This window comes from Corvus hawaiiensis, chromosome 5, assembly GCF_020740725.1.
Source record: "Corvus hawaiiensis isolate bCorHaw1 chromosome 5, bCorHaw1.pri.cur, whole genome shotgun sequence".
Classification (NCBI taxonomy): domain Eukaryota; kingdom Metazoa; phylum Chordata; class Aves; order Passeriformes; family Corvidae; genus Corvus; species Corvus hawaiiensis.
The window spans coordinates 43,671,099-43,689,833 of NC_063217.1; the positions used below are offsets into that span (position 1 = coordinate 43,671,099).

The 18,735-nt window shown below is 40.0% G+C and overlaps 1 protein-coding gene and 1 long non-coding RNA gene across 5 annotated transcripts in view; one reads left to right on the forward strand and one right to left on the reverse strand.

The window, feature by feature from the left end:
* TET2 (tet methylcytosine dioxygenase 2) overlaps positions 1 to 16,732 on the forward strand; it is a 71,647-nt gene extending 54,915 nt beyond the window's left edge. Inside the window, exons 4-10 of one of the 4 annotated variants that reach the window (XM_048303184.1) lie at positions 1,724 to 1,817; positions 2,941 to 3,149; positions 3,966 to 4,116; positions 6,280 to 6,369; positions 8,908 to 9,045; positions 10,383 to 10,559; positions 11,981 to 12,271. In XM_048303184.1, the coding sequence (XP_048159141.1) occupies positions 1,724 to 1,817; positions 2,941 to 3,149; positions 3,966 to 4,116; positions 6,280 to 6,369; positions 8,908 to 9,045; positions 10,383 to 10,559; positions 11,981 to 12,172 (1,051 nt within the window). In that variant the 3' untranslated portion in view covers positions 12,173 to 12,271. Of the gene's footprint in view, positions 1 to 1,723; positions 1,818 to 2,940; positions 3,150 to 3,965; positions 4,117 to 6,279; positions 6,370 to 8,907; positions 9,046 to 10,382; positions 10,741 to 11,962 lie in introns of all 4 variants that reach the window. The other 3 variants (XM_048303183.1, XM_048303181.1, XM_048303182.1) reach the window with 3 other exon arrangements.
* Positions 14,010 to 17,998, reverse strand: LOC125325785. The gene is made up of 2 exons (XR_007203542.1): positions 16,881 to 17,998; positions 14,010 to 14,858 (listed from the first exon to the last, which is right to left on the reverse strand). It is a non-coding gene; the product is annotated as an uncharacterized LOC125325785 (long non-coding RNA).
* Between the last annotated feature and the right edge of the window lie 737 nt (positions 17,999 to 18,735).

Genomic DNA, 18,735 nt, shown 5'->3' on the forward strand with positions numbered 1-18,735 from the left:
ACTTACAATTAATATTTTAGCTATACCAGAACTAATTTCTTGCAGAATCCACACCGGATACAGACATTTTCCCTCTTCCTTCTCCCAATTTCTACTTCATGTTCAGTGAGTTTTGCTCCAGTTTTAAAGCCAATCAGCTTTGGCTTGAAAACAAGCATGACAAACATCAGGCACAAATTCCTTTCTGACAGTTGAAAAAATTTGAGACAAAGTCAATTTCATTTCCAGTGTGTAATGTACAACATATTTCTATAGAGGCATCCGCACAGTTGTCCTGCAATCCAGATTAGAAAACCGATAGAAAATGTTAAGATTTAAAAATGGGGTTTTTTAATGTGGTTAATTAAGGAAACAAATAAATACTAACATCTAAGCCTAAGCAGGAAAAAGTGACCTAACAGTTGCCTGCAGAATATGTGTAGTACAACTTGATTTTGTTTGTATAATTTCCTGTGACACTGAAACTTCACAATGAGATCACATCTAAAAATAAGCATTTTTCACTTCCTTTACAGGACAAAAGTTTAAACACAGATACCAGCCCTAAAATATGTCACCAAAATTTTAGTGCAAAAACAAGAGGGAAAAAGGTCAAAAGTTCTTAAGGCATCACTAAATGGCTGCATAAAAGGAACATACCTTGACTGCTCTGTAGGTAAAGGCAAAGAACAAGGAGAATGATTTAGTCAGTCCCCACACTTGGCTATTAAAAGTTAACACCAATGAGAGTGGCAGAATTCCAGAAATGGTGATGGAAGTGCAGTTTGCCCAGTGCCCAAGGAGCAGGCGAGCGGCCAGAGCAGCTCAGTCTGTAACACTGCAGCCACTGTCGTTTCTGCCCTTGTCCTCCCCTGAGCCCTGGTGTGCTCCCAGGCTCAGCAGGTGGGCAATCCCAGAGAAATGCCTGGAAATGGCTCAGCAGATCCAGCACTTTCTACTGATTCAAGATTTGCTTCATATGGCATTTGCCACATATTTCCACCTGGAAAGTGGATCCTCTTTGCTCTGGCAACAGCACTGCTTGCACATGGGCTAGAGTCTGCCTTGAGAGTGTAATCCCCTTGATTAAATGCTTCAGCACGAGCTGAGCTTGCCCACCTTGGCTGCAAAAAGCCACACAAATGGCATTATTTGAGGGCACCTTGTGATCCTAACTGGAGTATTGAAGACGAAGTAAATAAGTAACAATTTATGAGTGGATGATAAAGGAAAAAAAAAAGATAAGATGCAAATTAATCCTGACTTAACTGATTCACACTGCCTAAGCCAGAAACAAGCACAGAAAATTAATAGAGTGACTGTTACATGCCAGTTGTTCCATGACAACTTAATTATGTACATTTCAGAGAAACAATTTCAACCCAGAAATTAAAAAAAAAAAAAATTCTTCAACAAAATAAAGAGACTTCTTTTTTTTTGAAAAGTCCGCTTTTCAAAATGTCGTCTGTAACAAATGCTCTAAAGACATGGTTAAAATGTTTGGTAATATTAATGTGGTATTGATAATTTTTACCCATCTGGGATGTATTAAAGACATTTGCCTCTCTTAATATATCATTCCACCACTGTAATAAAATCATCAAGATAAACCACATTGCACGTCTTTCCCTGTAATTCATAGTGTTTATTTTTCTAAGATAAGACTGGCAAATGTGCTCCATTTTTTCAGTGTTCGCAAAGAACCAAATGAATCTGCTATTTGTTTATTTTTGTTTTGTTTAAGATTTGGACAGAAGGGTAAAGCTATAAGGATTGAGAGGGTTGTCTACACTGGGAAAGAAGGCAAAAGTTCTCAAGGATGTCCAATTGCTAAATGGGTAAGTGATGTAAACAAATTAATCTAGTTCAGTATGATGGTTCATGTAGCTGACAGCAGTGACATGTCCTGTTAGCTGACACTAGGAAACTTAAAACAGCTCAACAGCAGCAGTAATATGGGGTGCCTGTAGCCTGCTCCCACCCATCTCTCACTCCATTTACTTGTTGCACAGAGAATAGCAAGAATAAAATTTGATTTAAAGGTACAAAAACCTAAGAAGAAAGGCATGTTTGCTTAGATTTAAGTTTCACACCACCTGACATTTTCGTTGCTGTTTAATTTCAGCCTACAAATAAGTCCAGTGCACCACTGGGATATCTTTAAAATACCCTCCCAGTTTGAGAGAAGTGTTAGGACACCCTCTTAGCAAACACTGTCACACTTTGGAACAAATTGCTCGGTGGTTTGGATTGCTGGGGGAAGACAGGATGAGGAAAAACTAATACATTATTACAGTGTTTATGCATGCCAGACTGCACCCTTTTAAAGAAATGCTTGGCAGAGCTTATGCTACTGGAAGGACACTTTTATTTGAAAAACATCTACTGCTTTCCTCTCAACACTGTAATGTTTGTATGTAATAACAGCAGGTCACAAAACTGTGAAGCTGGTTATGAGTATAGCTGCTTAAGTTTGGAAGGAAAGGGGAAAAAGCTCCCAATGTCCAGTTATTTAGTCCCTTCCTTACTACCTGCCTTTCCCTGCATGCTTCCTGCTCTAAGACAGGTGTCCACTACCCAACTCTGTGCAGGGAGACACCTCATTGCTCACTTCCTCTTGCTCACCAATCAATCTGGACCACAACCGTAACACAGATTCAGGAGAGGATCCCTGCTGAATCTGAGCATGGAGGATACTTTTACAAAGCTGGTTTCCACCACCATGGCTGTCCATGCCATCAGTCAACCTCTTAGAGTCAGCTTCATTAAACACAAAGGGTAGCCCTGCCGTATCACAGTGAGAAAAACAGACTGAATTGCCAGAAACAAAGAGGAGGATACAAGTAGAAGTAACCTCCCCACACGCACAGTAATGCTGAGGTTTCCTATTCTCTTGCTCTTCACATTAAGAAATGCATTGTTTGTGTTGGGGCTCTGGGGTGTGTGTTGCTGTACATGCAGGTAGTCCGCAGAAGCAGTCAGGAGGAGAAGCTGCTCTGCTTGGTGCGCGAACGAGCGGGACACACGTGTGAGACGGCCGTCATCGTGATTCTCATCCTGGTCTGGGAGGGAATCCCAACCAGCCTGGCTGATAAGCTCTACTCTGAACTCACCGACACCCTGAGGAAGTATGGCACGCTCACGAACCGGCGCTGTGCCCTGAACGAAGAGTAAGTGGAGCAAAGGATGTGCTCACCAAACCTGCAGCCCTGTCTTCAGCCTTAGACCCAGCACCTCTGCTCATGCTGTTATCCTGAAACATCTACAACCTTCCCAGCTATTTCAGGTGGTTTGAAAACCCACAAACCTTGTAGGAAACCCAACATAAACCCTCTTACAAATAAGGAAAAACACTTTCTCAGAGTTGTGAAGCATCTCAATGTATTTAAAAGAAGAGATCTCAGCAGGCACCAGGATAGCTGATACCTCAACCTTGAAATAAAAGCTGGGTGCACTAAATCATACTTGTGTAAGCTGACACTGACTAGCCTCAATCTAAAGAAATTGCACTGTATCTTTTTCCCATGCCCTTCTGAGAGAAAAGAACATTTAGACCAAAATTACCACAGCTATCACTGTATGTTACTTGGCTTCATGGGTAGAGTCATATTTCAGGAATTATTGCTTAGTCCCTGTCAGAGGGCTCCCACATTCTTGCAGTACTGTCAGCACAAGCCTCTGAGGCACCATGAATATCAGTACCTAACAAGGCACCACGCAATGTGCTCTGAGCTGAGCAAAGCCGGGTTTCTCACACAAGTGTAGAACCCCCAAAGACCCTACTTTGTAACCATGAAATTATTCACTCTGATAAATTCTTCTGTTACGATGTGTATGTCTCCCTCTAGCATTTCTTCATTATTTACTGATGGAAGACGATCCACACCGCTGATTCTCTGGAGCACTGGCAGAACACCGATGCCTACTGCCAGAGCACCACAGGGGGACCTGCCTGCTGCTAACAGCTGTGTTCTCTTATCTTTTAGACGGACTTGTGCATGCCAAGGGCTGGACCCTGAAACTTGTGGTGCTTCATTTTCCTTTGGTTGCTCCTGGAGCATGTACTACAATGGTTGTAAGTTTGCCAGAAGCAAGATTCCAAGAAAGTTTAAGCTGATGGGAGATGACCCAAAAGAGGTTGGTGTCCATTTCCAAAATGAGCTTCATTTGCAAAGAAGTGTTTTCTGTCACTCTGTAAATAGAGATACAGTACAAAAGAGCAGGGCCTGAGGCCTCCCTGAGTGCTGTACATGTAGGGTAATTAAATAACTGCCAGTCAAAACCGATTGATTCCAGTCACTGAGCCAGCTGAATCGACTGTCCAAATTCTGACAGCTGGTAAAAGTCCTGAGACTTGAAACCATGTTTGCAGGCTTTCACAATTAGAGGAGAGGGCACGGCCTGAATAATTCTGGCTGTTATTAGGCCTGCAATTGAGCATTCCCCAGTGGCACAATGGAAGGTTTACCAGCTAATGGCACCTAACACTGCAACTGAGAACCAGAGCAGACTGGTTCAATGGAGATAAACATGATGAGACTGAGATGACAATAGGAAGAAGAGGTTAGGAAGACTCATTCTACATACCGTCCTGCCCCACTGAATGTTTCCAGACTGGGCTCTGTGTTACAGCAAACTGGCAAATGTTTAAAATAAGCCAGAGTAATAAACATTGACCTTAGCCTGGACACAAGATAGCCTGAAGTTATGACTGCAATGATTCCTGGACACCTCCAGCAAGTCATGTGAAGCTCCAGTGGCCCAGTCTGCTTTCTGGCACGGACACGCAAATTTAGTCCCTTGCTTGTGTACTGGCACGTAAGACCACAGTTTCACTGTATTCTGGTGTCTTACTCAAATCCAAGCATTCCTCTCACATGATCAGAGAGACAAGTACTTCTCCATCCTGCAGTCTGTGCTGAAAAGAGTGCATCATCACTAACATACAGATTTTCCTGCCCACTGCTCTTCTACAGCACCAAGAACTGCAGAATAGCTCTCCTCCAAACATGCTGTGGCACAATGCCTTCTTTATCACAGCCTGCAATCCTAAACTACCTACATTTCTAAGATGGATACCTGGCCAGAGCACACCAGGGCACTCTTCCAACTTGCATTCTTGCATTTACTTCCTATGGAGGCCAGACTTGGGCAGGAAAGAGGGTTTTACCCTCCAGTCTTGGTCCCAAAGTTGGGGTGAGCCAAAGCATGCATCCAGACCAGGGGCTGGGTTCCATAGCATAGATACAGTTTATAGACTGCACAAACAGAATTCTCACCGAAAGAACTAGAAGTTGCACTAACAAATGCTAACCTACTGGCCATACCAAAGCTCCACATTCTGGCAGCAGCCACAAGGTCACAGCAAGATATTTTTGACAATTTCATGTCAAACCAAACTAGGATATTGCCCTGTAGTATGGGATACAAACTTTAAACACACCAAATACATACCTCTCTGAAACCTGTTTTTTCACAGCTCTTCACATCTTCCTAAAATACAAAAACTCCTAAAAATGAGTACACCACTCCAGTATGCCACTGTCCTTTATGCACTTAAAATTAAAGATAAGGGCCTTATATAAGCGAGGTTTTGAATTTAGGATTCTCATCCTTAGAGGATGGGGAACAACTCTGGAGTATGTTATTGCATTATTTTTAAAGAGTGCTTTATTTTGAGAGCATACAATTCAAAGAAAAAAGGAGCTATGGTAATTCCCACCTCCATATCTCCAGTTACTAGACACATCCATGATTATTCTGCATTGCTTAAGGATTGGGAACTTTTTGAAGGCTGCAATATTTAAATATTTTTAAATTGCTGCATGTAAAAATGTCTCAGTATGTCAAAGTGTTGTCATTGCAATGTGCAAAACCCTTAAAATTAGCCAGATTTACTTGATGGACCATTCTGATGTTATTTCTCTCAAGCTATCTGAAGATAATTATTTTCCCAAAACTCCAAAAAGGAAAATAATGAGGATTATCACACTTAGATCTAAAACATATCCATGTTGAAGAATGTGATTTATCTTAATATAAAACAAATTACAAGAATAATACATGACATCCTATTGAAGGTATCCCACTACACTGCTGTAACTGCTCCATTCCTTTAAAGGCCTTGGAACAATAAAATTAAAAGGAGATTCACAACAGTTACTGTCTAAACACCAATGATACTGGTTTATGCCTTTCCACAACTATCAGTGTAAACATAATTGTGTAAAGACCCTAACTTGTTGGATCCCAGATGTACAGTATGGAAATGTCATTGAACCCTGTTTCATCTTCTAACAGGAAGAAAAACTAGAATCCAATCTGCAGAATCTGTCAACCCTGATGGCACCTACCTACAAGAAGCTTGCACCTGATGCATATAACAACCAGGTATGATGGGGGAAAAAAGGAACATGAGCAGTCATGGAAATAACCTGATTTTTAACACACTTCCCAATGCTTCAGCCTTGCACCAAACCATTATATACATTTTGTGCCAACATTTCTTGGACATCAGCATGAAGATAAATAGAAATGAATGATTACACTTAAAATTCTCTCACAAGTAAAACTAGCAGGATTTGGTCCACTAAATAGAACTAATCTTTTCACCTACATCAACACAATGAAATTATTTCACTCTTCAGCTCTAAAATACAAATTTCTTGATTTAGCCTGACTTACCAGCCAAACCAGCAAAGCTACCATGAATCTGGTGTGAGATTGGCAACAGTTTGCACTCAAGCCCTGAAGCCACAGTTTCAGTTCTGCTCTCTCAAGCAGCAGATGAATTTAGTTTTCACCAAAATAGCCTTTATAAACATGCTTTCAAAGTGAAGTTTTATATTTGAACACACTCATCCCTGCATAGGCACACAAGTGCCTGCATCAGCCTTCTTGCATGAGGGGACCGTGTGCACCTGTTTTCCATGGATCGGTGTTCTCAGACACCAGCACGTTCAGAGCTCTGATGAGGTTCCCAGTGTGACTGCAGCTCATCGACATTTCATTACAAAATGTCTTTCAGACAGTTACACCAAAATTTGACACCACACCACCTGCAAACATGTAACTGTTGGCCTTCATTCTCATTGCTCAGGTTTACTACTGTTAGGAACGTTCACAGAATTTACAGGCCCCAAACTTTGAGCATCTACTGCAAACTGGGACATCATCCTGCTTTCCTGTTGACAGCCTTGTACAACCAGCACAAGACAGATTTTCAGCTTTAGCAGAAACAGTAAACAAACACAAAACTGTCCATTATTATCTGCTGTAAAATTTACTCCTTTACTTCATTTTTAGTAGCAGCTAGACAGGGTAAGCAGACTCAGTGCAGACTTACCTAGTTTCACTTACCTGATCAGATAATGTCTGGAGATTCATTATGGAGAAAACTGTGGCTGTGTGCCCACTAGCTGTGGTTATCTGTCCAAATATCTGAGAGACATTCTGCAAGAGAAAAAAGGAAGAGGAAGAAAAAAAAATAAGGTGGGGAACAATAAAATGTTTCTTTGCTTGGGCTTCTTTTCTTTTCCCACAAAAATTCACTAAAGAACTTTTCTCCAAGTAAGGTGTGGTTCTTCTACCCAACGTTTGTTGAAAATACATGCTTTTACAAGCTTCAATTTTTACCTTATGGAATAAGGCATGTGTACAGCTTGGCCTATTTCAGGAGGTTCATGTAGACCTTGTATTTGTGGGGAAACTGTACTCGAGCTACTGTCAGTGGCTTTAAAGAGAGATGATTGAGTCCTAATTTGTATGATATTATAAAAGGTTCTAAAACCAAAAAAGCCCTAAAACCAAATTTCAAATTCCCAGATTTATTCTAATCCAAATCTGGACCACTTCTGGATTACAATCAAGAATTGGAAAGGATCTGTTTTCCCAACTGGACCAAACGGAACATCTTAGAGAGCAGCTGCACCAGTATAGTTTGATCAGATAATTATAGTCTGGCTAACATTTCAGACCACTCACATTTAATTCCAATGAAGTTTAGACAGTTTTCAAGTTCTGTTCTGCTTTTATTTTCAGATTCCAGGGAAATAAATAGTCCAGATTTGAAAAATAAATATCTGTGAGCAAACTAGACATATTTTTAGTGGTTTTGAATGAAGACTTGGCAAAGCTTCTAATTTGACCTTAACTTAAAAAGGGATCCATTAAGTTCCATTAAGTGTAGATGTTCTGTGCATTCATTTGAAAGGTTCAGGAATTTCAGCAAAGCATTTTATAAATGTGGTTTCATTTTAAATTTTCTAAATATAACATGAAGCCATCGTTTTTCTAAGGATTTATCTTCCATTACAAAATCCTTACTTTTTGTGTAAGGTCTATTGTTGCATTATGAATTCTTTGTAAAGCTCCTTAATAATGACTGCATGGGTACAAAGCACTGTCTTGACTGAATTCTCTCTCTTTTCAGTCAGGGGTTAGATTTGACTTAAACTAATGAAATACATGTTTAAGATGCCAAAATATTACAAATCTAAAAGCAAATTATTATTTTTCATTAAGTCATTCTGAAGTCAGTTTTCTAAAGCCATTTTCCCTTAATAGCTTGGTATACTTCCAGTCTACACAAACATATCACTCTCACAGTGCCAGTCACGGAAACCATGCACCGCATTTGTCATGTAAAAACACAAACCCCCGGCAGAAAATCAGGAGTAATACACAAGGAAAAGTATTATTGGCTAATTTCACAATCACACCAGAGAAAGAAGGTACCAGGGAACAAAGAAGCGAGGAATGAAGCATGGATACAAAATGGCAATTGAACTGCTGTAGTTTTATTTGCCTTCAAGATGTGTTTGTTGTCACCTCCAAGATGTGAGGGAGACCTGCCCGTTGTCACAGCAGAGCATTCCTTGTGCACTCGGTATCCTGGAGCACCCAGTGAAACCTGTCCTGTCTCTCCAGATCGAGTACGAACACAGAGCCCCCGAGTGTCGCCTGGGGTTGAAGGAAGGTCGCCCATTCTCAGGGGTCACTGCCTGCCTTGACTTCTGTGCTCATGCTCACAGAGACTTGCACAATATGCAGAACGGGAGTACTCTGGTAAGTCTGGGATGTGTAACAGCCTCCTCACTCCAGCACTCAGCTCGTGGCTTTGATTCATTATCTCCTCTCTGTTTAAAGTTATACTGCATAATGCAGATTAGTAAAAGAAAAAATTAGGCAGTAACTGAGCTAACTTATTACCCCCTACACATTTTTCTTTCAAATGAATGAGCTTACAGTGTATTAAAGAACATTTTAATGCAGAACTGGTAAAAGAAGGAGTGTGGAGACAATGGAAAGAAGGTCCCAGCAGAGCTGAAATGCCTATTTCAGTGTTCCTGGCACAAACCAGTTTATATTTATCCTCTTGAAACACTTTTTTTTTTTTTTCCTAACAACTTTGGAGACTATCTTCTAATAAAATAACTTCTTTCTGAGAGAGTTTTGGAAATTTTGGATTTTGTTCCTGCTTGGGATGAGCAGAAAGTCTGCAAGTACATGCACCCTTTACTCTCCTCAGTTCTGATTTCTGGCATGTACTGCAGAAGCTTGGTAGAAGATACTAGAAAAGGAAGCTGGTTTTCAATGTGTATTGGATTATTTCCGTGACAAAACAGTTGGGGCAAACATGAGAAAGAATACTCTCCAGTTATGAAAAATCATCGTGGCTGTAGTTTGAAGTAGCTCCCTAGATTCACAGCTCTTATTACAACCAAAGAGAGTATCTGCCCTTTTAATTCCAACTAAATGTTTCCAGGGTCTGACTTAATTCACAAGTTAATCACCACCAGTACAACGTATATTTCCAGCTGAGGTTTTTTCCCCAAAGTTGGGACAACAATATATCTCTATCGGCATCTTTTTCCACAAAGATCCTCCTAATACCTGTTCTAGCTGGAACTAACACAAGCCTGCTGCGTAACAACAGTAACTTCCCTAAATCTTGGTATTAACATTACTGTGACACTGCAATGTTATTACACTGTAAGGGAGTGTGAAATACAACACCAGTGTGTTGTATTGCACACTGTCTCTAATAGGTAGCTACCTCATGTATTGTAGTGAAAGACTTTTCAGGTGAGTACAAAGCCCCAGATTTTACTGCTTTATCTCTCTGGCCGCTATACAGTGGATTGGAGTTTATTTCACATGAGGGTAATCCCTAACTATACTGTTCATTTCAGCACAGGTAAAAGAAATAGGTATCTATACACCTTCTGTTTCTTTTAACAAAGTAATGGAAGAAATTACATTTGCAGGCTTGTTGTGGTACACAAAAATTGCACAGAAACTCACCACTTACAAAGAGCTTGCCAGATGCCAGTGCTGACAGTGGCAGGACAAGGCACAATGCAGAGGTAGAGTTTCACATCTCTAATACACCTTTCTGACAGGTTTGCACACTGACTAGAGAAGACAATCGTGAAATTGGCCAAACACCAGAAGATGAGCAGCTCCATGTGCTCCCGTTATACAAAGTCTCTGATGTGGATGAGTTCGGAAGCACTGAGGGCCAGGAGGAGAAGAAGAGGAATGGCAGCATCCAGGTCCTTACCTCCTTTCGACGAAAAGTAAGGATGTTAGCAGAGCCTGTTAAGACCTGTCGGCAAAGGAAGCTAGAAGCAAAGAAAGCAGCTGCAGAAAAGCTTGCCTCCTTGGAGAATGGGTCTAGCAAAGAGAGAGAGAAGTCTGCTGCAGCACGCAACAAGCAAGGCACCTCTGAAGCAGCAGGTCATGCAAAGCAGCTGGCAGGTAAACACAGGAATCTGAGCAGGGTCAGCAGTGGTAAGCATCCTACAAATCAGGGCCAGTTATAAACAGCCTCAAGAAAACAATTTTTTTCAGCCCAAGAATGTATTAAAGTAAAAAGGCAAGAGAATTCTTGAAAGTGAATATCAATATTATATAAATACTAGAGTGCCAAATTTGGTACAACTCCTGAGAAGAAAAAAAAAGCTGCACTGAGAAATCCTTTACTGTTGGATAGTTAACACTTGTAGAAATCTAGAAGCAAACTCTGCTTGCCATTCAGTGTATTGTAAAGTATCTTTAAAAGACTAGTAGTGCTAGAAGTCATGAAGAGAAGTGTGTGGTGCTGCTGCCAAAGAAAGAATGACTTACACATCACTCAATCTGCTAAAGAGAACCTCCTAATTTGAGGAGATACAAGTGTAACCTCTTTACCACTATTTATACTCTCTGCCTCAAGACCAAAAGCAAAGCAGGTTTTCCATAGTGGAGTAAGAGTTTATAGCAGTTCTCAGCAGCAGATTTGAGAGTCCTGAGTAAAGGAGTAATCAGAACTATTTTATTATTACAGCAGTTTTCAGAGAGGAAAAAAGGGATACCTCCAGGGCCACCCAGAAGGTCACTGAAATACCTATGAATAGAAGTCAGCTGTCCCATAACCCAGGCAAGGGTTGTGACCATTAAATGATGCCATTGCACTTTAATGAATGGTATTTTTGCTCTTATGTCGTCAGTTGATCTCACTTATTACTGCACTGTTCTGTCTATCAGTGAATGTTGGTTTTAACATACATTTCTTGGAGACAGTTCTGTTCATGTAGATGAAAAGAATTATTTATCCTTGGGGAAAAGAAAGTCACTTTGTGCACGGCTATTTGGGAGCACTTTGATGCTCCAGTTCATGGGCTACTTAAAAGATGATTCAACTCTTTGGATTTTGTGCATGTGACTCTGAACAGACTGCACTGTCCTCTTTTCCTCACTGCCACTAGCATCTGATCTCGTTGGATACATGCCAAAAAGGAAGAGTAGCCTTAGTATTTATTCAGCTTCTTAAAGGATGGTGTTTGAGATATGAGAAAGGGAGTGTCTGCTAATGAATCTACTTTTCTTATAAATTTCATATAAAGTATGTAATTTCTTGGGTGGTTGTTTGGTTTGGGGCCTTTTTTTTAAAGCCTGTTTGTTGTGTGGTTGTTTGTTTTTTTCCTTTTTACATCTACAGATCTTTTACGTCTTTCAGGACCAGCCACACAACAACAGCAGCAGCAGCAACATCCACAGCGCACTCTCCCTAACAACCCTCAGTCAAATCCCATTAACTCTTACTCGGGTTCAGGTTCTGCAAATCTCTATGGAAGGTTACCTAATCCAGCCAATGCTTATCCAAACTCTTCGTACACTTCAGATCCATATGGAGGGTCCAATCCCATGAACCTCTATACAACCTCATCACAGTCTGTGGGGTCTTATTTGAATTCTTCCAGTCCCATGAACCCTTATTCAGGGTCTTTAAGTCAAAATAACCAATATCCCCCCTACCAATGCAATGGAAACATAGCTATGGACAACTGCCCCTCTTACTTGGGCTCCTACCCTTCCCAGCATCAGCACATGGACTTGTATAGTTGCCACAGCCAAGACCATATGTCTAAACTCAGTCTACCACCCATTCAAACATTATACCAGCATAGGTTTGGGAATAATCAGAGTTTTGGTCCCAAGTACTTGAATTATGGAAACCAAAATATGCCAGTAGACTCCTTCAGTAACTGCACCATTAGACCAAATTTACACCACCTAGGGCCATTTTCCTCTTACTCCACCCATGATGCCAATGGCCATTTTATGGAGGTTGCCTCAAGGTTAAAATCTAATCTGAGTAATCCAAGCATGGATTATGCCTCCATGAGTAAAACAAGTGAACATCATCACATGCAACCCCCTCCACATTTACCACATGACTACCATTCTGCTCCAAATATGTTTAGTGGTCTTCCTAATTCACTGCATCTCCAGAATAAGGATAATGAAATGATTTCACATGCAGTTAATGGTTTGTCTAACATGCTTCCAGGTCAAAACCATGACAGGACTACTCCCCAGGGTGGTTTAGATAAAACTGATGTGCTGAATCCAGAAAAAGCAGAGGATCCCGATGAAGTCTGGTCAGATAGTGAGCAGAACTTTCTGGATCCAGAAATTGGAGGAGTGGCAGTTGCTCCATCTCATGGGTCAATTCTCATAGAGTGTGCAAAACGTGAGCTCCATGCAACGACTCCCTTAAAAAATCCCAACAGGAACCATCCCACCAGAATATCCCTTGTATTTTACCAGCACAAGAGCATGAATGAGCCAAAACATGGTCTGGCTCTGTGGGAGGCAAAGATGGCTGAGAAGGCAAGAGAGAAAGAAGAGGAATGCGAGAAGTACGGCCCAGACTATGTGCCTCAGAAATCCTACAGCAAAAAAGCCAAGCGGGAGCCTGCGGAGCCCCACGAGCCCTCTGAGCCAACGTACGTGCGCTTCATCAAGTCCCTGGCACAAAGGACACTGTCGGTCACCACGGACTCCACAGTAACCACATCTCCATATGCCTTTACACGGGTTACAGGGCCTTACAACCGATATATCTGACTTCACACCTTGGTTGGTTACCTCATTTGAAACAACACCTTGTCACTAGGGTAGTAGTGCTTTAGATTTTGGGGAAGGCAAGGGTGGAGAAGGAAACGGAACTCATCAGTGGAAAAAGCCTCGGCACACCAGCAAAAAGAGGTAAATCTCACTAGAGCACTTGTTTTCCATGGATTTTGAAGTGGTCACAGATAGCATGTAGGAAACAAGACCAAAGCATCCTATGCAAAAAAAAAAAAAAAAAAAAAAAGAAGAAAAGGAAAGGGAAAAAAAAAGAGAGAACACAACAAAAAAGTGTTTCACAATTTACATTGGAAAACACTGGCTCTATTACTGAAAGAGATAATCTGCAAACAGATTTTTTTTTCTTACAGTTTTGCACATCTGTGGCCACTTTTAACGTCATCAAGTTTGCATAGTCATGGAACAGGAGCAAAAGAAAACCCTAAAAAATAATACTGTAGTATTACAACTGCAGGAATCTTAAAATAACATCTGGTGCTGAATCTATGATGTACTGAAATACTGGAATTATGGCTTTTTAACATGCAGTTTTTACTGTAATCTTAATAGTCTTTTGATTTTATTTAACGAAGTAGATAAGTATAAAACAAATAAGACAGCAAAACACTGAATTTGTTTGAATATCCTAAAACCATGGTGCTATCTAAGAGAATGGTGTCTTTATTTTATCAGTTAAACAGTTAATGCCTTTATAACAAAATGTCAATGATGTAGTCAAATGTTCTTCGGCAACGGGGAGGACGTTTTCATTCATGTATGTATTGAAGTTACCTGGTGTTAAAATAAGCTTACTTTTTAACATATGGGAAGTACAAAGACCTCTGGATTTTGCTCATCCAGTCAAGTCCTAGAAAAGGACAATAAAATAGAGAGAAAGATATTTTTTTTTAAATAGTGTTTCAAAAGCACTTTGTCTACCTAAGCTTGGCAACTTGAACAATGCTAAGGTACTAAGACATTAAAAAAAAAAAAAAAAAAAAGAAGAGTTTACTTTGATTTTAAAATGCAAAGATAATTTTTTTAAACTAAAAAAGCTTTTAAATACTTTTGGTTTAGCCATGCATTAGCTAGTGGGCTACATATCCATTTTTAATACAGTCAGTTATGGTAAAAATGGGGCTTACTGGATATAAGGGAATACTTTAGTACACAAAACACATTTTTTCTGGTGCTCATCTCACACAGCTATACTGTAAACTGTTTTCTACAATTATTATGACAAGTTCATTGCTCAAATATGTACAGTTTTAAGGAGAGAATTTTATATTAACCACAGGTAATAATTAGCAGCATGCAGCAAACTACACCTAGTTAGCTTGGGCTTCTGCTGTTTCTTGAGATCTGTGCGCTCCCACTGGAATGGCAGAACTGCTTTAGTGTTGATAATTATGTACATTGTGGTGCAAGTCCTTTCTCGGTGCAAGTGGCCTCTTTTCCAGGAAGACTGAGCAGACCGATGCCTACACAAGGTGAATGAAACAGGGTTAGTTCTGTGCGATTCCGTTGATTAAATAGAAAAAAAAAAATAGGCAGCTGGCTTGCTGTGGTGGTTTTAAATCATTAATTTCTATTAAAAAAAAAAAAAGCAGGAGAGTTGTATAGTAAATTAAATTGTAAACAAAACTTTTTTTAACGCAATGCTTTAGTATTTTAGTACTGTAAAAATATTAAATCTATATATATTTGGGTTTTGAGCTGAATTCACATCATGGTGCTACTCAGCCTGCTACAAATATATCATAATGTGAGCTAAAATACATTAAAAGGTTTGAGTGATGTTCCTACTTGTCATATACCTCAACACTAGTTTGGCAATAGGATATTGAACTGAGTGTGAAAGTTTATATATTGTATACCATCTTTTTCCCCCAATAGCCTTTGAAAAAAAAACAAACAAAAAAAAACCTAAACAAAAAAAACTCTCAATACTTGACATTTTAGCAAGTATAACTTGAACTTCAACTTGTTTTTTTTCTTCTTTTTTTTTTGGTTCTAAAAATTCAGGGATATTTCAGCTCATGTTCTCCTATGCCAACGTGTCACCTGTGTGTATGTAAAGCTGTTGTAGGTTAAATATATTATTCTTGGGGTTTTTTTGTTTTGTTTTGTTTTTTTCAGGGATTTAATGTTTTTCTTTTGAATCCCTTCTCTTACTTTTCTTGTACATGTATTGTGTAACTAAAACTAATTTTGTAAATTCGTTAGCTCTTTTTATTGTAACAGAAGTGTTTAAGAGATTTAGAATGTTTTGACTGTTTCAAATGAATAAACAAAAAGAAAGTAGAATGCACTGAGCTGATTAAAGGGAAAAATGTAAGGCAGGGGTTTGGCAAGTGACTGTTTGCTAGAGTTGTTCAAGTCACTCTCTAAATAAGGCTTCTTAGATACTGTAATGAATAAAATAAAATATAAAAAGGTACAGTCTGTACAAGGGCTTCCCTAAACATGCAAACCTCCATGTCCCAGCTATATTTTGTGCAATATACTGTAAGATTAAGTTTGGTCGAAAAAAATTCTATCCAACAGAATCACAACCTAACTCAAATCAAAGGAGGCCTTTGGGTTTAATGGTCAAATATTTATTATGGCAATTATGTTTTTTCTCAGTCTGTGACTTTACCCACTCATTGAAACAAAAGTTTCATCTTTAAAAAAAAAAAAAAAAAAAAGATGGTTATATGTCAGATTAAGTAAATCATTATATATCTTCATATTTTGGTGATTTTTTTTTTTAATCCTATATAATTCATGTAATCCATAGTAGATTTTTGGTTACTATGCCGTGCACCATCATTTGCCAAACTGCTGGCAGCAGGAGCAGGAAGCTTAGTTGGTGAATCAGTTTTGTATTGTAAATACCTGAGCTGTAATTTTTGGTGTACAGAACCCTGCCTCAGTTGGAACGAATGACAAAGCAGACAGAGTTGCTTGTATAGGATTATCAGGTTGACTATAGCCATACTTGAAGATGCTTCTGAGAGTTGTCAACTTTACTTGAATGAATTTTTCATCTTGATTGACGCACAGCAGTATAAAGTTCACTTCTAAAGCTAGTGGTTAACTTGTGTAGGAAACTTTAGCAGTTTGACACTAAGGTAATGAACTTCTGTGTGCATTTTCTATGCTTATGTTCTACTTTTTTTTTACTTTAGTTTCATTCATTTTCATGAGATGTTTGGTATGTCTATAAAAAGAATCTGAGGATGGTTATAAATACTGTAAGTATTGTAATGTAATGCAGGTTATTTGAAAGCTGTTTATTATTATATCATTCCTGATAACGCTGAGATGTGGGTGTTTTTAATAAAATTTATATTTATTTAATGCACTCTAAGTCTGTCTTGCAGAAACGTGTCTTTCCTTGTCATTTTTGTCAGCTGACAACAAAGCAGGCATCATGCTCAAACAAAGTGCATCACTGGGGACTTCAAAACAGGAGGCCTAAGCATCACATTTACTCCTAGCTCTGCTTTGACTCTTACCTCTAACAGGCTGGGACACAGGCTGCTGAGCCCAGGCTACTGCTCCATAAAATCTGTGTTTACAGGGAAGGAGGGAGGCATTTCTATCGGGAGGAAGAGACAGTAGAGCTTCACTGCTGGTTTTCCACTGGTACATTGTGCACACAAATGAATCTGGCATATTCACTGTTCCAGTGGCCTCACTGCTCAAGTAGCAGCCACAAATGCACACCTGGCAGAGGCAGAACAAGGGGGAGACTCTAAGCATTCATTGGTTTGTTTAGGGTATTTACCTGTACCTGGTTAAGCATTTTTCTACCTGATTTCAAATCACTCCCAAATGGTGGAATGCTGCAACAAATAGTATTGTGCCACAGGAGGGTTAGACTGGATGTCAGGAAAAATTTCATCACCAAGAGGGTTGTAAGCACTGGAAAAGGCTCTCCAGGGAAGTGGTTGAGCCACCATCCCCAGAGGTACTCAAAAGACCTGCACATGGGGCACCTGGGGACATGGTTTAGTGGTGGACTTGGCAGTGTAGGTTTACAGTTGGACTTAATGACCTTAAGTGTCTTTTCCAACCTAAACTCTTCTGTGACCAAGAAAAAATCCAAAATTATAAAAGCTTAAAACCTCAGGTATAATCTAAATCACAAGCTCACAAGCTAGAGAAAAGCAGAAGCCATAAGAAAGAGTGTCTGAATCAATACCAGGACATATGGTCTTGGTGGCATCAGACAAAAGCTTGTTCTGGTCCCTTTGTTTAATTTCAGGGGAAATCAGGACTGAATTCTGAAATAGCCTATTTGTGGGAAGAGACAGAAATTGCTCTCTCCACAGTTACAAAATGTTTCTGTGACAATTACAAGAATTCTCAAGTTTCCTTTATAAAGAGCCCGAGTTTGTTGTCAGTGCTGGTTACCCCATCCATCAACACCACACACCTTGGAAAGCCCCCCGCTATGCACATTCAGATCACTCAGTGTCTTGGGAATGCAGTGATTTAATGCTCAGCAATCCGTAACATTCCCCCCAGCTCTGCATGTATTCCCAGATGGGAATGTCTTGAGGCAGGGCAGCACCCTGCAGCAGCCAAGTGTTGCTCTTTGCTGTGCACAGGTGCACTTTCCTGCATTAGATGGCTGAACAGACTGATGCACAGGCTTAAACACAGCTCTCACACCCCTTTAGCCTTCCTCAGAAAAGCCATTAATGAACTTTCCCATCGGCTGCCTTTCAGCATAATTTCTTCAGTGCACTTCCAGAGATCTCATTCCAGAGGCGCTGCTAACATGGGCATAATGCGCTCATAGCCAAGACCACAGAGAGGTCAAACCAGATCTGCCCACAGTGCTTCCCCCAGGAGCACAGGCTCTTCCCGAGACCTTGCTCCTGTGCCTTGGGGGGGCCGTGACAAGGCACCGCTCACCATCACTACCCAAATCACTGGCTGTAGCCCCCATACAGTAGTTACAACCGGGAATGCCCAGCTGAGCATCCATCTGCCTCACCTTTCTTCTTCACTTCCCTATCTATTCTGTCATTTCCCCCCTTTTGATGTCTCAGAGACAACAATACAGCTTTTTTATGGGAATGACTAAAAAGCCTGTGGTGACAAGCCAAACTAGGGTGAACAAACCCCAAGCAAGCAAAAATTAAGAGCAACAGGTGATGATGCTCAGAGATATGGAAAAGTATCCAACACAAAAAGGAGGAAAGGAAAAACACAACAGATTTCTCTTAAAGAGGCAAAGCACCTTACAGAAGGCAGAGATTAAGTGGTGGGTAATGGTGGTTTCTCCATATGCACATTTTCAACACACTTCAAATAGGAAATATTTAAGAAAAGCTCAAATCTTTTCACAAGTAAAACTCC